This window comes from Pocillopora verrucosa, chromosome 14, assembly GCF_036669915.1.
Source record: "Pocillopora verrucosa isolate sample1 chromosome 14, ASM3666991v2, whole genome shotgun sequence".
NCBI classification, from domain to species: domain Eukaryota; kingdom Metazoa; phylum Cnidaria; class Anthozoa; order Scleractinia; family Pocilloporidae; genus Pocillopora; species Pocillopora verrucosa.
In genome coordinates this window covers 120,885-139,076 of record NC_089325.1, presented here as the reverse complement: position 1 = coordinate 139,076, position 18,192 = coordinate 120,885, and the positions used below count along the sequence as shown (strand labels likewise).

The 18,192-nt window shown below is 38.5% G+C and overlaps 1 protein-coding gene and 1 pseudogene across 3 annotated transcripts; both read right to left on the bottom strand.

Annotated features, from left to right (window-relative positions):
* Window positions 1–1,941: 1,941 nt before the first annotated feature.
* Window positions 1,942–10,600, bottom strand: LOC136278043 (allene oxide synthase-lipoxygenase protein-like; annotated as a pseudogene).
* An 830-nt stretch (window positions 10,601–11,430) lies between these two features.
* LOC131797517 (arylsulfatase B) lies at window positions 11,431–17,993 on the bottom strand. Of its 3 annotated transcripts, none has more exons than XM_059115138.2 (7): window positions 17,701–17,993; window positions 16,737–16,823; window positions 14,759–14,970; window positions 14,279–14,490; window positions 13,114–13,334; window positions 12,140–12,408; window positions 11,431–11,827 (listed from the first exon to the last, which is right to left on the bottom strand). In XM_059115138.2, exons 1-7 carry the CDS (start codon window positions 17,957–17,959, stop codon window positions 11,591–11,593), a joined length of 1,497 nt encoding a protein of 498 aa, XP_058971121.2. In that variant the 5' UTR covers window positions 17,960–17,993; the 3' UTR covers window positions 11,431–11,590. The 3 variants fall into 3 exon arrangements, with proteins under 3 accessions (XP_058971121.2, XP_058971122.2, XP_058971120.2); XM_059115139.2 differs by having other exon boundaries at window positions 17,812–17,993; XM_059115137.2 differs by having other exon boundaries at window positions 11,440–11,827; window positions 17,680–17,993.
* Window positions 17,994–18,192: the final 199 nt, after the last annotated feature.

The following is an 18,192-nucleotide window of genomic DNA, read 5'->3' as shown; positions in this document are numbered from 1 at the left end:
GAAAAGAAAGACCTGCAGAATTAATTAGACATCCCCTTTAAGTCCGTTCCCGTCTCTCGCGTCCGTTCAAATATTGAAAAAAGATCGCCATCCTTCCTGGTGGCAACCTATTGCTATACTTCACTTCTCAAATATTATTAAATTCTACACCCGAAAATTACTATCTTTTAAACTGAAATATTGGAATCTTCGAAGACAAAGGCGATAGTCACTACAGCTCCATTGTTTGAAAATTTTCTTGATATCTTCTGTTTTGAGTATATTAAGTCTTTTCCGTACATTTGGAATTTCTTCCAAGTATCTCTGTTAGTACAACTCTAATCGAATTGCATAAGTTAGATTATTAATCTTCTGAATCAATGTTTCGAAAATGATGGTAGAGTTTAGAAATTTTTTCTCTAGCATCTGATCCTCTGATCATATTCTATTTATTTGGAATCATAGTTGCTGAAACTCTTTCGTGATAAAGCAAATTATCACCTAAAAACTGTTACATAACCAAATTAAGAACAGAAGAGTTTGTGTAAGGAGCGAGCAAAGGGGCGTGGCTCCTCCCATGGAATTAGCAGATACGTACTCTTAGGAGCGAATATAATAGTTATGAATTCAGTGTGAAAGGAAGTATTAGCATAGATATTCGCCAGTAAATGGTAACATGTATTCCTCAGTCCTTTAGAAATATATTACCTGAAGTTGGTTACAAGCGTAGAGAAATAACCTAGAATGGATCTAAACATATCAATGAGGTTTAATGTTATAAATTCTCTGGTCACGCAATAAGGTAAACTTTTTGTCATAGAAAAAATTCTATCTATGATCAGGACTTGAATTTTAAAACTTGTATAACATAGAACTATTCATCAGGCAGGCAAAATAAAAAAAAATTAAAAAAGTGTTGTGTAATTGTTTATCCGTGTAAATATTGCGATCAATATAATTCACTTTTCAAAAGAAAAATTCGACATTATTCATCTGAAAGGAAGGTAAACATAGGCATGGATACCACAGCTGAGACCAGGATAAGTGTAATTACGCATAGTTGAAAATTATAAACAGAATACATACACACCTCAAGAACTGTTGTAACTACGAGGCCAAAACCAGATGTACAACAGCAACAAAAAAGAAACAAAAAAAGGATGACGATAATTGTCTTTGAACGTCAATGGCCAAATTGCAATATACACCGCAACAACAAAACTTATGGGCTTAAAAGCGCCGTATTTTCTTCTGCAAAATTGTTTATTGTTCATTTTGTCTATTAACCTCAGACACCAATGCTATTGGGAATTCTCTCGGCGTAAGAGGAAGATGTACGAAGGGTGCGGCAATTCCAAAAATTGATTCATTGCGAGGGCTTTGATCGAATCGGAGATTCTTTTGAAGAGTCGACTTGGAAACGCAGTCCCCCCCCAATGGCGGCATCTTCCTCGTCCACCAGTCAAGGGCTGTGTGTAATGTCACCGATATAACGCTATGAGAGGAATAGAACGGGAGGTTGTGTTAAAGCACTGTGAGCAAATTCACCACACCCCCTATGGATGGTGTACAAATCTGACTTGTAGAGGTGCGTTGTAAAATATTGATATCTTTACTGAATAACATGATTATATTTAGGGGCTCTTTTTTTGTCATGAGGATTGGTTTTTTTTCCCTATTGAGGAAGAAGTTCAATTTAACTTGAAAAGGAGATGGTACTAGTAAGTTGGCCGGGAATATTTCTCAAGAGAAAAGGAACGGGGAAGCCTAAAACTAAGTTCCTTAAAATTGGGGCAATCTGGTGAAGGTCGGGGTGAATTCCTTTGGCAAACGTTAGGGGAAGAAAATTCCGCAACGAGGGTTGAGCGCGAAAAATCACTGGGTTACTCGTGGATTCAAGCCTAGCTTGACAGAACGCTTAACCTCATCCTCTGCAAATTTTGTAAAGACGTAAACCCAACGCTACCTTGTTTGAGCATGCCTGGGACTTTTGCTCGGCAGGTGGTGTGTCCATAATGGACTTGAGAGTTGTTCTCCCCCGTTTTTTTTCTTCGTAGGAGGCGGTTGGCGCATCACCGAGGGAGCATTGGGAACAAAACCTGCCACATCAACAGACCAAAGTTTACTGCAGCAGGCTGACATGAGCACGTGACACCAAGCATGTTAGCACATGAATGAGGGATTACGTGTTTCAAGGCCGTTTGGACATCCGTGGTCGTCGCCGACCTCCCCGCTAAAAGCCGTTGTCATGAGCATCTTTAATCCAAGCTTGGAGCTCGTTATCGTTGGTGACGTCATCATCTGACTTGTAATAAAGGCTGATGACCTCTGTATGAAAGATGTAATGGCTGACCAAAGACAGAGGGCATCATCCCTAAGAAACAGAAAATTGGTAATTTTATCCAGGCAACTAGGTTTTGGAAATAGAAAAACAGTGATAGTGATGATTACACTTTCAGCTCGTCACACATACTAATTTTCCTTTATAACGAAATTGGGGAAACAAAAGGTCTGTGAAAGGTAGTATATATTCACGGCATTGACCAAAAATTAAGAAGCAGCTTGTAATGATCTAATTCAAAGATGATTCTGAGGTACATTTCTTAGCAATCACCTGAAATAAAACTTGGGTAATTTCTCCGGATCATCAACACCTCTGTCTTTTAAGGCGTCGGGAAGTGAAAGCATACCAAACTTGAAAGTCTTGAAACCTTTCTTAAGGATCTCTTGGGCTCTTTTGTTCTCAGCTACAAAGCCAGTTCTAAGGAAGTTATTGATCGCCATCACACTGCGAAGGTGTGGAAAAAGGAGCTGAAAGACAGGGTGAATCGAGGGAAGCTGTCGCCATACCGCCACAGCAAATGGTTCCATTACAAGATGGGTTTCGAGTAGATGGGTATTTACCTGCAGAAAGTTGAAGAAAGGTGTCCTTCTCTATCAATAAGAGTTAATAGATTACAACTCAGAAAGGAGCGCAAAATCAGCGTGTCAACATGTTCAGTTGTTTTTATGATCTAAGTCTGAAGGAAATTTATTTTATCGCAAAGAGGTCTTAATAATTTACGTATACTAAAGAAGCAATTCCAGTACTGCTTAACTGAAGGGGAACAAACCTAGTCAAGGATAGAGATGAAAATAAAATGTACCGCAAATATCAACCTTGAAACACGAGGCATTTTCTTGTTACAAGCCACCCTTTCATGGGCTGTTTTTGATCTCTTGGTAAGATGTGGTTCTAATCTATGAGAAATATGCCTAATGGACAACAAGTTCCATTTCTAATGATCGCCTGTTGAGCAGTCTCTCTTTCATCAGCCTATGGTCCGGCTACAAGTTGACGACTCATGACGTTTAAATTAAAGGGGTCCACTAATAAAATAGCATGATCTAGAGAAATACCTGCTGTACTAGAGAGTCAGCACTACGCAGCCACATCTTTGCCAGCAGCCAATCATACTGAGAATCACTTGGAGTCCATATTGGATTGGTGTCGCTTGGTTGCTGGAAAAACTGAATGGCAATGGGAACCAGGTCGCCTGAAGCGTTGACATAAAACAGACCCAGAGGTTGTGTAGAGTAAGTGCCCTCTCTATCTGGAATTCCTTCAAGCATCTTGTAATCAACAATGTACACGTGACCTGCCTATTGAAAAACAGTTGAATTGACATTATGATGTGCAAGAAATAGTTGTAAAAAGAACTTTGCAAAATTTATTTCATAATAATTAATATTTCTGCACTAGACCCCTGTTTCTCATTTGCAAGACAGGAATCCTTCGGCATTGCCAATATCAAATCTAGTATACGAGCCATCTCGTCTTTCAGAGAGTCGGATATTTTCTTTATCTTCCACTTCAACATCGTTTTGTCTAGGACGTTTTATTTTTTATAATAGTATCCTATTAAGCAGTTTGTTTTGACGCGCACTTTGCACGATGCGTTTTATAGTAAAACATACCTGCATTTCCTCTTGCAGAGTCGTTCCTCGATTCATACAGCTTTTCACCATTTCTTCAGTGACAGGGAAATTTTTTGGCAACTTCTCACAGCGCTGGATGATGTTCGGATTTACGCCGTTCAAGAACATTGACCCGAATACCTCGTCGGTCATCCATCGGTCATCTTCGACTATCTTCAGCCGACCACGATTAAGGCTCTGAAGGATCTTTTCAAAATCATCGAAATTGTCCCAGCTGTCGAAAAGTGTCATCAAATAACCGAGACCGAGTTTTAAAATCGCTTTTTTAATGTCTTCCTTTATGGTGCTCCTAGCTTCATCAGAGAACTGCGAATCCCTTGGAATATCTGCATGTGTCGCTGCTTGAAGATAACCAGGAAGTTCCTGGTACACCTCCTGATTTCCCCATTTGTAATACTCCTGGCGATTTTTTACTTCAAAAATTCGTTGGTTTTTAACGGCATCTGGCTGCTCTTGGAATGGAAGAGTAGCTGTAAATAGAGTATGGAAAACATGCTGAAATTTATCTATTTGCCATACTATAATCTAAGTATTCGATTGACGCTATTCGTATTTATAAAAAAAAAATAAGTAAAAGGGGAAGATACTTCCACAAAAAGTGTGTTACTACTTTTTTTCTACAAGTAAGATATTGATTTTGCACCATATTGAAATAAACTTGATTTGGGCCTAAGACTTTTTGTCCGACCAAAAATATTATCCATTTGCTGAGTTGGCTAAACTTCTACAGGTCCCGTATGGGTCATCCATGTCGCACAGGAATAGGGTTAAAGGTGTGACAACGGAATGTGCTTTGGTCATTTTGCTTAGGAATTTTCATTTAGGTGAAAAGCGTTGTCATTTTAGAGAACCTGTATAGAGGGAAAGGAAGTGTTACTCGATTCGACCGTCTTCGAGGGAAAGCGAAGTATAGATCTATATCTGCCTGCTTGGAAAAACAGATGGGGTAACAAATAGAGACAACCTGGAGAAGCACTCGAGTCGTGATAAGGGATAGTAAAAAGTTGATGTTTTCGCCGCCTACCCTGGATGAAGAGCAGAAGTAAAGATGGTGAGTGAGGGTGACATAGAACTGAATACGATAAATTGTGGAGAGCTCTGAAGAGCTACAAATCGAATTCACTCATAGTTGTAACGAAAGCCATGCAAAACCTTTAGTAAGATTTCTCCCGCAGATGGAAAGATATTATAAATATAGGAACATACCTCTCCCTTCAAATACCACCAAATCAGATAGCACCCAGCGATAACATGGAAACTCAAATGGCTCATCCTGAGAGGAACTTATCACCGCGATCTTGTTCACGAACCAATCAGGATTCTTGTACCACCAACCACCTTGGTCATTATGAAGATGCACCATAAGAATTTCGCCAACATCCATTGCCTCAACGGAATACTCATCAACGTCTCCTCTCTCAAAGTCATTTCCCCATTTATCCAGTTTAATCATATCTGTCTTTCCTTTGGTGCCTGAATAACGATAAAATATCAGTATAATGATATCTTGACTCCATATATGGCTTACCGATCAGACCAAAAATCATTTAATGTGATTCTTCAGTATTGCGCATCCTGTACTACGCATAAAAATTACGTAATCAGGCGAATAAGCGCGCATTCCGAAAACACGGCATTGTTTTCAATAAATGGACCAGGTAGAGAGGTACGATGGTCTTTAGCTAGTGAACGAGCACAGTGATCTATATTTTTTATTGCATAATCTTGGTGTGCAAATTATCCCCTTCAAATTGGACAAATTAAAAAAAAATACATCGAAGGGAAAAAAATAGCTAAATGCATACACAAATCCCGCTACTCGATGATGCAAATTATGACCTTGAAAGCAACGATTCGAGGAAGGTTTTGAGTCGATGTCGTATAAAATTGCGTGATTTTTTCACAAATTTAAGGAAAGTTAAAAAAAATTGATGGATAACTTCTTTTTCTGAGGAATCACCTTAAGAGTTTAGGTACGTCACCTGTTAATGTAATAGAAATGGAAGCGTCCGTTCCTGCTCCAGACTGGCCTCCAGTTTCCACGCGGATAAGATAGGATGTCAGGTGCTCTGGGACAAGCTTGTTTGATCTGTTTTTACGTAGCTTCTGAGACCAAACGTACACGTCATTACGAATTTGGACAACGACATTGGGATCGTCAACAGATACGGCTGGTAAAACACCATTGAGGCAGGAAGATTTTTATGAATAAATTTCAGGCGTTCCGTTGCCGTCGGGGACAATAGTGACGTCATTTTGATGTCAGCCACATCAAGCCATGGATGTGTTTTCTCGTCCCATTCCCTCCCAACTTGAAGGATCGTTGGAGGATCATTTTCCTTCGGTTCATGGAGTTGCAGCTGTAGTTTATAGTCGAGTGGTCCCTTGGAAACTCTCTCTTTGTACTCACGCTTGAGGTAGTCCATTGGTAAAGTCTCATCGGGTGACCTTTCATTTATCCTGTAAGGAAATAAAATATCCAGTGGAAATTTTTGTACTAGCTTTTGTTTATTCCGGAGTTGGAAAATTTGCATCCCGTATTTGCAGGAAATATACTGTATGAAATCTTTTTGCTCGAAGTAAAATTCAACTTTACGAAGGTTCGATTTCTCTAACTCGTGGTATTTACATTTACCACTATATCAGTTAGACTTGACGTTCCCAACTCACCATGGCTGCCACTGGACTTCCTCAGACAACAAGCCTGTTTCTGGTCGCCCATCAGTGGGCAGCAGCCGGAATCTGACGTAACGCTTCACTTCATCGAATGCTTTGAAGTCGAAAATCACTTCTGAGTAATATCGCTGGTCGTAAAAGGATTCAGGCTTTTGGCGTAGACCTCCAATGTTGGCTTTGAGACTGTAAACGTAAGAAAGGAAAACTTAAGAATTCCATCGTCGACTTTGTTGATGAATAAAAAAAATTCCAAAGTGGAGTCTTCAAGTCACAATTCTACAATTGGGGTACATACTTTTCTTCAAGTTCTTAAAAAACAGGAATCCGTACACGTAAAAAAACACCTTGCAAAAACCCTTCGGAAAAGGGGTGAATTGAAAATTTCAGAATTCTTCCACTTACTGATCAGGCCCGAGAAGCAAATAAGTTTTCAAATCCTTTGTGATATTGGCTCTTACTGCATCAAATATGGCCTGAGAACTCCATAATGGTGTTGTCGGTCCAGTCCCCATAATGAGATCGCACGGACTATCCATTTCATCACTTCCGGCAAACCTTAACGCCCCGCCGCAAAAGTCAGTCAGTACGTCATCCACGGACTTGATAGTAGAGTGACGGAGGCAGACTGGGTACGTAGTTCCAGGAGTAAAAAACTCACACGCTGGAAATTGTGGATTAGAGACAATTGTCGCAATCCCCTCAGATCCAACTCCAACTGGGTGAGTTGCTCGTTGTCCCTTAACTAAAACGATCGCGCCAAAGACTAACTTGAGTTTGGTAGTATCATATGCAATTCTGCTTTGAGCGAAAAGTCCAGGTGGAGGAAGAGGCTAGGTGAAACGAAGGAAAACCCGTAAGACTAAGTTTTCGGTTGTGCGAGGTACCAGTGTTGTAGGACTGTTTTCAATAAGGGAAATAAATATAACAGGAGCATAGCAGAATATATGGGTTGGTGTAGAAGTTTTTTTGGCATTAGACATTTTTCAGTGAATACGAAATTAAGGGTTTATGGGATGGACTGATATCTCTTCCAAAAAGAATAACACAATTTCACCTTTTCGAATTCCTCAACTTTCTCTCTGAATAATTCTTCCCCCATAAGTCCTTTGTAGACTTCATAACCAAGGTTACGCCCTGAAATGAAGGAAGCAAATTCAGACAAATTAATTAACGCTACTAATAAAAGTGGACGATTTTCCGGTAAATTAGAATCTAGAATTGAAGATATGTAATAGAGAAAACCAAACAAGGCAAACTTACAAGGTGTGTTGGCTTTGATAACGACCCTGAAAAAAGAAGATAGAATCGATAAACTTGAGGTGGTTAAAAGTGGGTGTAGGATAGGTGATAAAAGCCGAAGTGGTTAGGAAGGTAGATGTTTAGGAGTGTGGGGTTAAGTTAACGACACCGCACAAAATAACGAAGAAAAGGTCATTTGATAACTTTAAAAAGAATACATTAATTCGTGGATAACATCAAGATGGTAAAGAAGGAGGGGAGAGATCCCTTCAGAAGCAAGGAAGTCACCTTGGCAACTGAACCACAGCCACGTCCAGTCACCTGTCAACACAGCACCGTCAAACCGGTCTGGTAACCAATACTTTCCCATAAGTGGCGAGGGGAGGGGGGGAGGGAGCACATGGTAAGGCTCCTAAAAACATCCCCTGGGCTCCTCACATCCTCTTGAGTAAACTGCTGGATTGACTTAAATTTAACCATGCCTATATTTTAGCCTAAATTGATTTGAATATTAGATGTTTAAAATCACTACTAATGTATGCAACTAAAGTACGTACATACCCATCGTCCTGTTTGTCATTTTTGCCAGACTTTTCTGACTTGTCCGGCTGTATCGTCTCGTTAGAGATGACGACAGCCTCTTGTGAGCTGACGCAACTTCCCATTGTGCTATACGCGAGGTTACAGTTTCTATTCCACAAAGGCCATAATGAATTATGGACGGAATCTAAAACAGGACAAGAAAATAGTTATAACTGTCTTGTTTATAAAATCCTTAGTGGGTTGGGGAAAGCGCAAATGCTTTCAATTAAACGTATTCACAGTAAAGAAGCAAAGAAAATGAATTAGTTAGGGTGGTTATCTTACTTGTTAAAAAACTCTCAGCATCCACCCGGAAAAATTTGGTTCAAAAATGCGAGTACACGATTCACTTAAAACACCTGGGATTTCTTACCACCAGGTCTTTTTAGAGACGTTATTTGAAACACACATTTGCGATTATCTCCCGAATTTAGATGCGAGTAATGTCAAAATTAATTTATATGATTAGCTGAATTGTTCATGCACTGTACGTGGTCCTTAAGTTTTGATCCATTGGAGGAAACACGCATAGCTGACGTCACAATTTTTGTTTTTAGTCACATAAAACAAATAAATTTCATCAAGCCGTCTGCCACTTTTTTTGTTCCTACCACATTTTGACGTCATCGGTTATCTACTACTATACAAACGACAATATTTCATCCCTTTTTTGTTTTAATATAATTTAGGTCACGTAACTGTGGAACTAAAACCAACCCTAGTATCAGTCAATTCGAGTTTGTGTTCATTCCTTTTTAGCTTAATTCAAGCGTTTACAACTCTCGAGGGAAAATTCACTACGTTATCCGTTGGATGACATGTTCATTAGGAAAATTCCTTTGACAAGATGTGGGTCGGTTTTCTAAAAGGCTAATTTATCATTGTTTTTATTTTCTTATCACAGGTTGCTGCTTCCCACGTCCCACAACAAAGCAGTTTGCTATGGTGACGGAAAAGTCACCAAGTACAATGTGCTCTTTCAACCATAACAGCATGACAACATTACTGAACAACAAGTTTAACAAATAAAAGCCTCTGAAACTCTAATCTTAACAAATCCTCTAAGATAAAAGCAGACATGGTGGATTAGATAGGTCGATTTCGTACGTTTGCGTGACTGTACGGGTGACTGGATAAAATGTCTTTGAACGCCTTTGTAAACAAATGAACGAAGTCGACTTATGTAAATTGCCTCAAGTGTTATCTAGCTCTGTCAATGAGGGTTCATCATGTTCATTTACCTAACCTACTGGCAGCTAATGTCACGTTCATTTGAAACCTTCCGTTTGCATTTCAATGCCCACTTTTGCAATGTTTGCTTTACGTTGTGAATGTTTCACGGTCATCGAATACAGTGAGAAAACAAAATAACCCCACTGAACTAGTTTATTCACGTATGACTTAATCTAACGGCAAAAGGCCTTTATCCTTTGGTTTGTTTGAAGTTTGACTTAATAAAATCAATGATCAAGGCTAAGGACTCCATATTAGACGCAATTCTTGAGAGTTCACTGTTTCACCGATTCTTCAACAGGCGTTAACAGCTGGTCTGGAGGCAAAGCGTTTAGTAGTAGTTTGATTTTAATGATATTAGTCTCCCAAATTGATTTTGAAAAGTATTAACGTATGCACAGGTCTCTATCGAATCCTAATATGCCAATTTTATCCAGGATGCATCGATAACGTAACAATGCAGTTTTCGTTTTGCAGGTAATTAAGAAAATAGCATAGAATATTTGTATCGTGAGCTCATGTCAAATATGCAAATCTAAAACCTGACACTGTTTGGCTCAAATTACTTCCAATGTCTTAGGTTAAAGAAACAGGCAAACTTACATCACTGGTACTTACTTTGATTAACCTTAACGACAGCTCCAGATGATAAAGGCGGCAGACTACCACTATACTGACTCGTTTTTGTTGACCAACCAACTAAATAAATATATATTACGTCATGCAATGTTTCACAGCGAATAAACATAACGGTTAGCCTTGTACCCAAGCCTCCATTCATTCACCAGCGGTCTTACACAACAAGGTGAAACCCGTAAATGACTGTAAATATATGAAAATCATATATGTGAACTGTGGTTGAAGAAACGAATATGGAAGCAATCCTCACAGTTAAGAACACTACAGAAAGAGTAGTGAGAACAAGGCCTAAAAAAAAAACTCAGGCTTATACAAGATTTTAACCCATGACCTCTGTGATACTGGTGCAGCGCTCTATAGGAGGCGCTAATAAGCCAACTGGGAAGTTGGCCATTATGTTAATTCCAAATAAACCCTTGAAGTGGTGAATACATGACGGTGAATCTATGAAAATCATATCTATAAACTGCGGTTGAAGAAACGAATAAGGAAACGATCCTCGCAGTTATGAACACTACTTTAAGTAATAGTGAAAATAAGGCCTAAAATATGTTTTTTTCTTTGATACCTCGCAAGAGAAAATTAACTAATTTTTGGACACGTCAGCGATAAAGTCGCAAGAAGTTGCGGAAGACAGTCAAAACAAAGAAAACATAAAGGACTTTCGTGGGGTAATTCTGCTACATAGAACAGTTGGCTTTGTTTCCTGTCTCTCGAAATAAGCAAAGCGATGATCCTTTTGCTACGTGATAAATCCTTTACTAACCGAGCTTGTTCTGTTAAGATGATTAGTCCCGTTCTTTTCTGGCGTTCGTCGAAGTCCATGAAAAAAAAAAAAAAGAACTAGGCTAATATCCATCCATTTTGACCTCACGCTTAGCCAATGACGCACATATATTTTTGGGTGCTTTTGCAGGTTCAACATCCTTCGAGTCGTTTACTGAACATTTCAACGAAATACAGTTTGGATGGCGAACTTTCCAGATCAGAACGTTTTGACCAGACCCAAAACCTTAAATTGTTCGGCAATATTAGTCAGTAATGGGTAACCTTTAGAGAAATGGCAGTTTAAAACTAGCGATATTTGAGTTTGTACGTCTGGTGGTATAGATGGAAAGAAAAAGACCAACATTTCTTTTTCTCGACCAAAACATTTTAAAGCCTTTAAGAACGTTTTATTTTGGGATTGATGGGAAATCTTTGCGCCGACAAAAATTGACCGATTTCTATTAGAGGTGGGCATTTTGAAGAAATATCTATACCCTTATTTGGCATTGCAAGTGTCTCTCCATGATACCCACGCTTTATTTTTTATGGCTACAGCTAAAGCCATTATATCGTCCGGAACGATCCCCGGTGGGACAGCGGTCTTCCAGTGTTCATGTATTCGATCTTTCAGGTGTCGCACAATGTTAGGATACTTATGGCTTACGTCGTAACGTTCTGTAGGATCAGCGGTTATGTTATATAGGGCCAGTTCTACGATGTTTGTTTTTTGATCCTAAAATTAAAAAAAAAAAAAGTTATCGTTCGTCTAAAATATTTTCTCGCATTCTGCTGCTTCTCAGATTCAAAACTTTCGTTTGAAAAGGGGTACCGTGCGGGTAGAGTATTTACCAAAATAACCGAACACCCTCCCTGGTGTGTGAAAACATAAATCGTAACAGAAGATTAAGGGTCTGGTTTGCTGGGAGCGCGCATGGGGAATTTTGATCACTTCCAAGAAAACTCAGTCAAACAAACAAGGAAAAGTCGACGACTACGACATGGAATGCGTTTGAGCAAGAAGATAAGAACAAGGAAAACCCATTACCCAGATTTCTTCCATGTCTGGAGCAATTCCACCTTTTTCTGGAACCTGGTACCAAGTGGCATTGGGTACATGCATCAATAACTTCATGTCACCAACACGAATTGCTGCTCCGCTGTACCATGTGTCATATGTCAATAAAAGCCCTGGTCTTTTCTCAGGAAAGTCAATATTATGGAGAAGCTCTGTCCTGGGTGAAGGTGTTCCACTAGAAATGGTTTCCCATACATCAAAGCCATCCACTGGCATAGGGTTTGAATCCAATGTGGCACCTACAAAACAACACTAGCAAGTTACCATGACTGTGCTTAGGCATTCAAACCGTCTCCAAACGTAGGATTAGCAAAGACAGTAGGAACTGTATATGTGTTTGTGAGTTAAATTTCGGCCAAGTTCTGGCCGTCCTTTACCCGACAAAAAAGAAAAAAAAAAACAACAAATAGAACAACAACATTACTACTGAGTATCTGAAAAATATCCCAACATGTAACCCACTCAAAAGACAGAAACCAGTGCATTTTAAAACGTATCTTCAATGGTATTGAAGTGAGTACATTTATATGCCAGTTACGTTCAATTTGATCAAGTTAACTATTCCATCGCTGCAAAACCTAACGTTAGCGTGGAAATTAACACCTCACCAAAATAACCAAGTAAAACCTTCTGAAATGTCTAAAAATGTCTTCTTCTAGAAATGTCCATCGAATGTGATTGGACAACTCTTCAGTCTCGCGATTTTTTGAAAGACCTAACATGTATCCTCTGTAATCGTCCCCAATTACGTTCATCGGTGTTCCCTTGCGGGTTTTAAGATTTCAAGAAACACCCACTCAGAAAAAAAAGGTCCCCCTAAGGAACAGCTTTGCGTGACAATCCTTGGCAGTGATTTCGAACTTCACTCACATCGTAAGTAAGCGCTAGCCTTCAAGGACGCCCTTTTCAGTTCAAGAAAACGGAAATAACTATGTCTGTAGTACCTGCTAGGTTAACAAGAGTCGGATACCAATCAGTTACGTGAATGAGATCACGTGAGATCACCCCCTTCCGTTTTAGCATCTGACCATGAACAAAACCGCACGCTTTCACGCCACCCTCCCACAACGTCTTCTTGTATCCACGCAGGGGGTAGTTGAAGCCGCGGTAGAAAGGGTCTCCACCGTTGTCCGAGCTAAAGATCACAAGAGTATCATTCCACAACCTAGAGGAGTCAATAAAAAGAGCAGTAACTAACAGTAATTAGGATCAATATGAGGATGATGGCGCCTATTTAACAAAGATATCCCTTCCAGACCATCCCAAACCAAATGACCTTCTGAAAAAAAGATGTAACTTCTCAGTGGCATTAAATTTCCCCATCTCACCCAGTTTTAATACCTTGCATTTGTTCTTTGGGTTTTCACGCAAAGCCTCTTCCCAAATGGGAGCGTCTTTCTGACACAACGTGTTGTGGGGGGGGGGAGTGAAATCACAAAAGAGGCCATGTCCTCAAAGACCCAGGGGAGCACACAATGACGGTTTTAATTCAATGCGAAAGTTTATCTGATGGATGTCTGCACTGAACAGAGACCGCTGTTGAGGTTTTCTCTCTCCCAAGTATTTTCCTAGGGATCTCCAAAGATGAAGAGAAACATGAAAAATTTCATATGAACCTATGATTTTTAGTTTTAGTCTCTGGGTGCCGACATTAGTCCACATTGAAAAATCACAATGAAGATGATGTAAACAACAACAACAAGGAAAACAGACCAAGTAGAGTAATAAAACATGTAAATACTCCTTTATCTCCCAGTTGATTGTGCATGATTAAATATTTGCATCTATTTTCTTGATATTTATCAACATAATATTAACCCTTTCCACCCAAACATCAGTATATATATTCTCCATACTGTTTTCCATACATTTCCTAAGGTGGGTCAAGGTGCTAACAGGGAGAATTTGTTTGACAATCAAGAACTTCTTTAGTTGGTGTTCATTTCCTTTATTCTCTTTAATACAAGGGATATAGAGAAATTAGATGCTAATCATTCTTAGAGGTCAAATAGTTACTCAGGACGATCTCATTATACAGCAATGTTTCAATATTTCCCAAACCAAACCACAAAAGTTGTCAGTAGGTAGCGATAAAAAAAAAGCCCTCACCCTTTCTCTCTAAATGCCTTTGTTATATTTCCAATGGCTTCATCCACCACATCCATCATGGCCGCATAAGTTCTCCTATCCCTATCTTTGATGAAGCTGTATTTGTTCAGGTATTTTTCAGGTGCCTGAATTGGGTCGTGGACATTCTCAAATGCCATATATAAGAACAACGGCTTGGAAGAATTATGCTCTTCAACAATTCTCTCGACTTCCTACACAAAATGTTGAGATTTGATTCAGGGAGAAAAAACTTAAACTCTAGACCAAAAAGCCATTCAGCTTTCTTTCATATGGTTTTAAATTCCAGAAATAGCTGAGAACATAATGGGATTTCTTGCACTACCTGTCACACACATATGACTCAGTGTCCAGTCCCTCACCTGATTCCTTCAAAGTGAGCTAAAGGGCTTAACTGGTGAAAAGAAGACAAACTATGTGCCAGCATTAATTTACTAAGACAGTACTCTTATTCCAAATCACCTGCACATAAAGGTGGGAAGTGTATTGTCCTTTGTACCCTCTGGCAACTTTTTCACCCTCAAAGAGGTCTAAAAAGCCATCATGGGTGTGGTTGAAGTGGTCGTGTCCATAGTTGTAGAATCCAAAGAAGGAATCAAAGCCTCTGTGTGTTGGAGTACTCACAGATGTATAGTGACCTAAATGCCATTTTCCAACAAGATGTGTTTTGTAACCTGAAAATGGCAACATAATAAAATGAAATGAATTCATGAAAATAATTAGTATAGAATTAAGGTGGAAAGTAATTTGTTAAAATGGAGAAAATGATGGCAACATAATATGTTGAAATGAATTTATAAAATGGAGAATTGAGTAATCAGGGGTCAACTGAGGTATAGCCAGAGCCATAATGGGGTATTTTCTTACTTATCGCTTTTACCTTTAACTCCCACGATCTCATTTGTAATTCTCCTCACTTTCTGCCATATAGTTGTTGTAATGTTAGTTTGGAGAATTTGGTACTGGATCAACTATTAATCCCCTAAATAATATTTTCTTTCCTATGATTCTCATCACTGGTCTACTTGATATTGTATTGATATTGTAAGGAGAAATTCTGTCTTGGTCACTCATGGGAATTAAAGTATTAAAATTTTTTTTTTTAACCAACAATCAACCTTTCCTTTAGGTCAGCCTTCCAGACCTTTAAATTTAGTGAAAATTAACCCAGGTATGTTGCATGTAGCATCTTTAAAATATATATTTTTTTCCTTTTGGAGCCAGGAGCTTGCACTCTACCAAGCATTTTATCTGTTTTTCCCTCTAAAATTGTCAGATTGAAACACATCCCTGACCATTACCAAAAGTTACTTAATTATCCAACCTCAATCTAATTAGCTTTTTGAAGCAGAGATCAGTATGAACTGATTGATACTTTTATTACATAATAAAGAAGCTTGTAAGGGCACTACTGAGGGATTTTGATGGAATCTTGGAAATTCTTGAGTACTACATAATTCATTGATTTAAGTGAAAGCATGGAGACAAAATTTCAATACTTCCTGCTCAGGTAAAAAATATTTGTGCATGTACATAAATGTGTTCAATGCTTGTGACGATTTAGCCTTGCAACTTGAATATGCTTGCACTAGAGAATTTCTCTGGCAAATTTGTCAGTGCTATTCTTGTATACCACAATTAAAATACTCTGTGCAATTAAAATACTTTGTGCAAAGAACTCTCTAAGTGACATGCTGCAGACTTAGAATCTGCATAATTTTAGTTTATAAATACATGGTTGTTTATTAATAAATAGTTATTTTTATTCATTTATATAGCTCTTTAATTTTACTTTTATATATCAATCTTGGTTTTATAATTAGGAATCAGGTTACCAAAACCTTGAGCTCTTAATGGTAAAATAATGTTTCTATTTTACAACAGCTATAGTAATTATAATAAGTAAGCATACAAATTCCTTGAAATGGGGGGCATTTATATTTTCTGGTTTTGTGTTTTGGACCATTTTTTAGTGTTTTGGTCATAGTGGAGAAAAATATAGTTACTGTAGTCTTTGTTACACTTTTTTTTCTTTGGAATAATTCTAGCTTCAACTTGAACTCAAATACAAATTCACATCCACCTATGTATTCTAAGTTGTGTACATTTTGAGTTTTGATGACTTTGTGAGTGGTTTTGGGTTTTTATGTACATTAAAGTTGGTTCATACTACAAGCCAATTTGGAAGCCTTTGCCTATTAACTCTGAGAAGTGATAACATGTAATTTCTCCCTATAATATCTATACATTATCTTGTAAACAGGTAATGATAATATTAAAAGTTTTCAGGCAGATGTTGCTATCTTGATCTACAAGTACAGTTACACCAAATTCTTGTAACTAATTTCAAAGGAAATGTGCAGCAGCTGGAGGGGGAATTAGAAATCAGATCTTGGGAGTTAAAGGATTAAAAGTAACATAATTTAGATACTCAACCTACCTACTTCTTTTAACTTCTCTGGTAGAATGGAGAATTCTAGAGGAAGTCCAAAAGGGGTTAAACTAAGAATTGCTCGATGTTGTAGGCCTGAAAATGTAAAGAAACAGCTGTCAGTAATTCTTCATTTGAATTTTTTTGGTTAAACTTTGCTTCAATACTGTTTGAAGAAACTAGCTTATAAGGAATATGTCCTGGATTTAAAATGGAAGGTTAAAGATTTCAAGTTAACTTTGTTTTTCAAACTGTAAAATTTTGCCACAAACATGGGAACAGGAAAAAAAGGGATCTCCAGGGTAAATCAAAATGGAGAAGTCTATAAACAGATAATGCAGGAATTGCAAATGACTGGGCTGTAATCACTTTAAGGAAATTCTGAAACCAGTCTTCCACTCATCACATTAAACTTTGCCAAAAAATCCTTTTCTTCAACATGCCCCCCCTGAAAAGTTGAGATGGGAAAGATGGGTGGAGGGGGAGTGGCATGGACCTCTAAGTCTCCTTTGTCCCCACATGATCCAGTTGACAGCAATCTTCATCCCACATGTATACAAACTGAGCTTGGTCTTCTACAATCCATTTCTCTGACACTGATATGATTAGCTTGTTCACTTGATTCAATAATGTTGATTAAGTTTCAGTAAAGTTTAATTTACTTGTCCCCACTTTAAAGTTACCCTTACCCTCCCCACTAGAAATTGAATGAACATAGCATCTCGGGTTCCTAGCAGTGGCTGCAGGACAACTTGGTACAGAAGTTCCTCTAAGGTCACAAAAGTTGGATCAATGAAAGTTTCTCAGCAACTACGCACCTACCCCTCCCCTAACCCAAAATTAACCCTAGCATGATATTAGCTGTTGAGATACTGAAAAGTTACCCCCTAAAGGCCGGCCAAAACATGTTTTTCGTGAGTCTTAAGGAAGAAAACTAGTAAAACATGCGCACCGGTGTGTATTGGATACCGGCCTGTCATGAGAGATCCTCTAGTTGGTGTACAGTATTGTTGGACATAGTAATTCTCAAGGATAACTCCTTCACGAGCAAGTCTGTCTACATTAGGAGTCTTTATTTGCGAACCGTGATATCCAACATCGCTCCATCCCAAATCATCGACCAATAGTAGCAATATGTGAGGCTGTGAAGCTAGAGCTTGTGTCCAGAAAATACAACAAGAGATGATGGAGACGACCGTCGCAGTAAATGCAACGTTATTGAACAAAAACATCACCGTAGTCTAACACCTTCTTCGATCCTCTTGAGAGAGGAGCGCGGGCTCATTTTCCTGGAGGCTGGTGATGCGACAAGGGGGCAAAAATTTTACAACTTGAGTTTGATTGAAGCATGCTTATTATTGTTAAAAAATATTAATTACAGTTAAAATCATACGATAAATAGAAGTTAGGATTAAAAAAAAAAAAAAAAAAAAAAACAGAAGAAGAAGATGTACATATCTCAGGG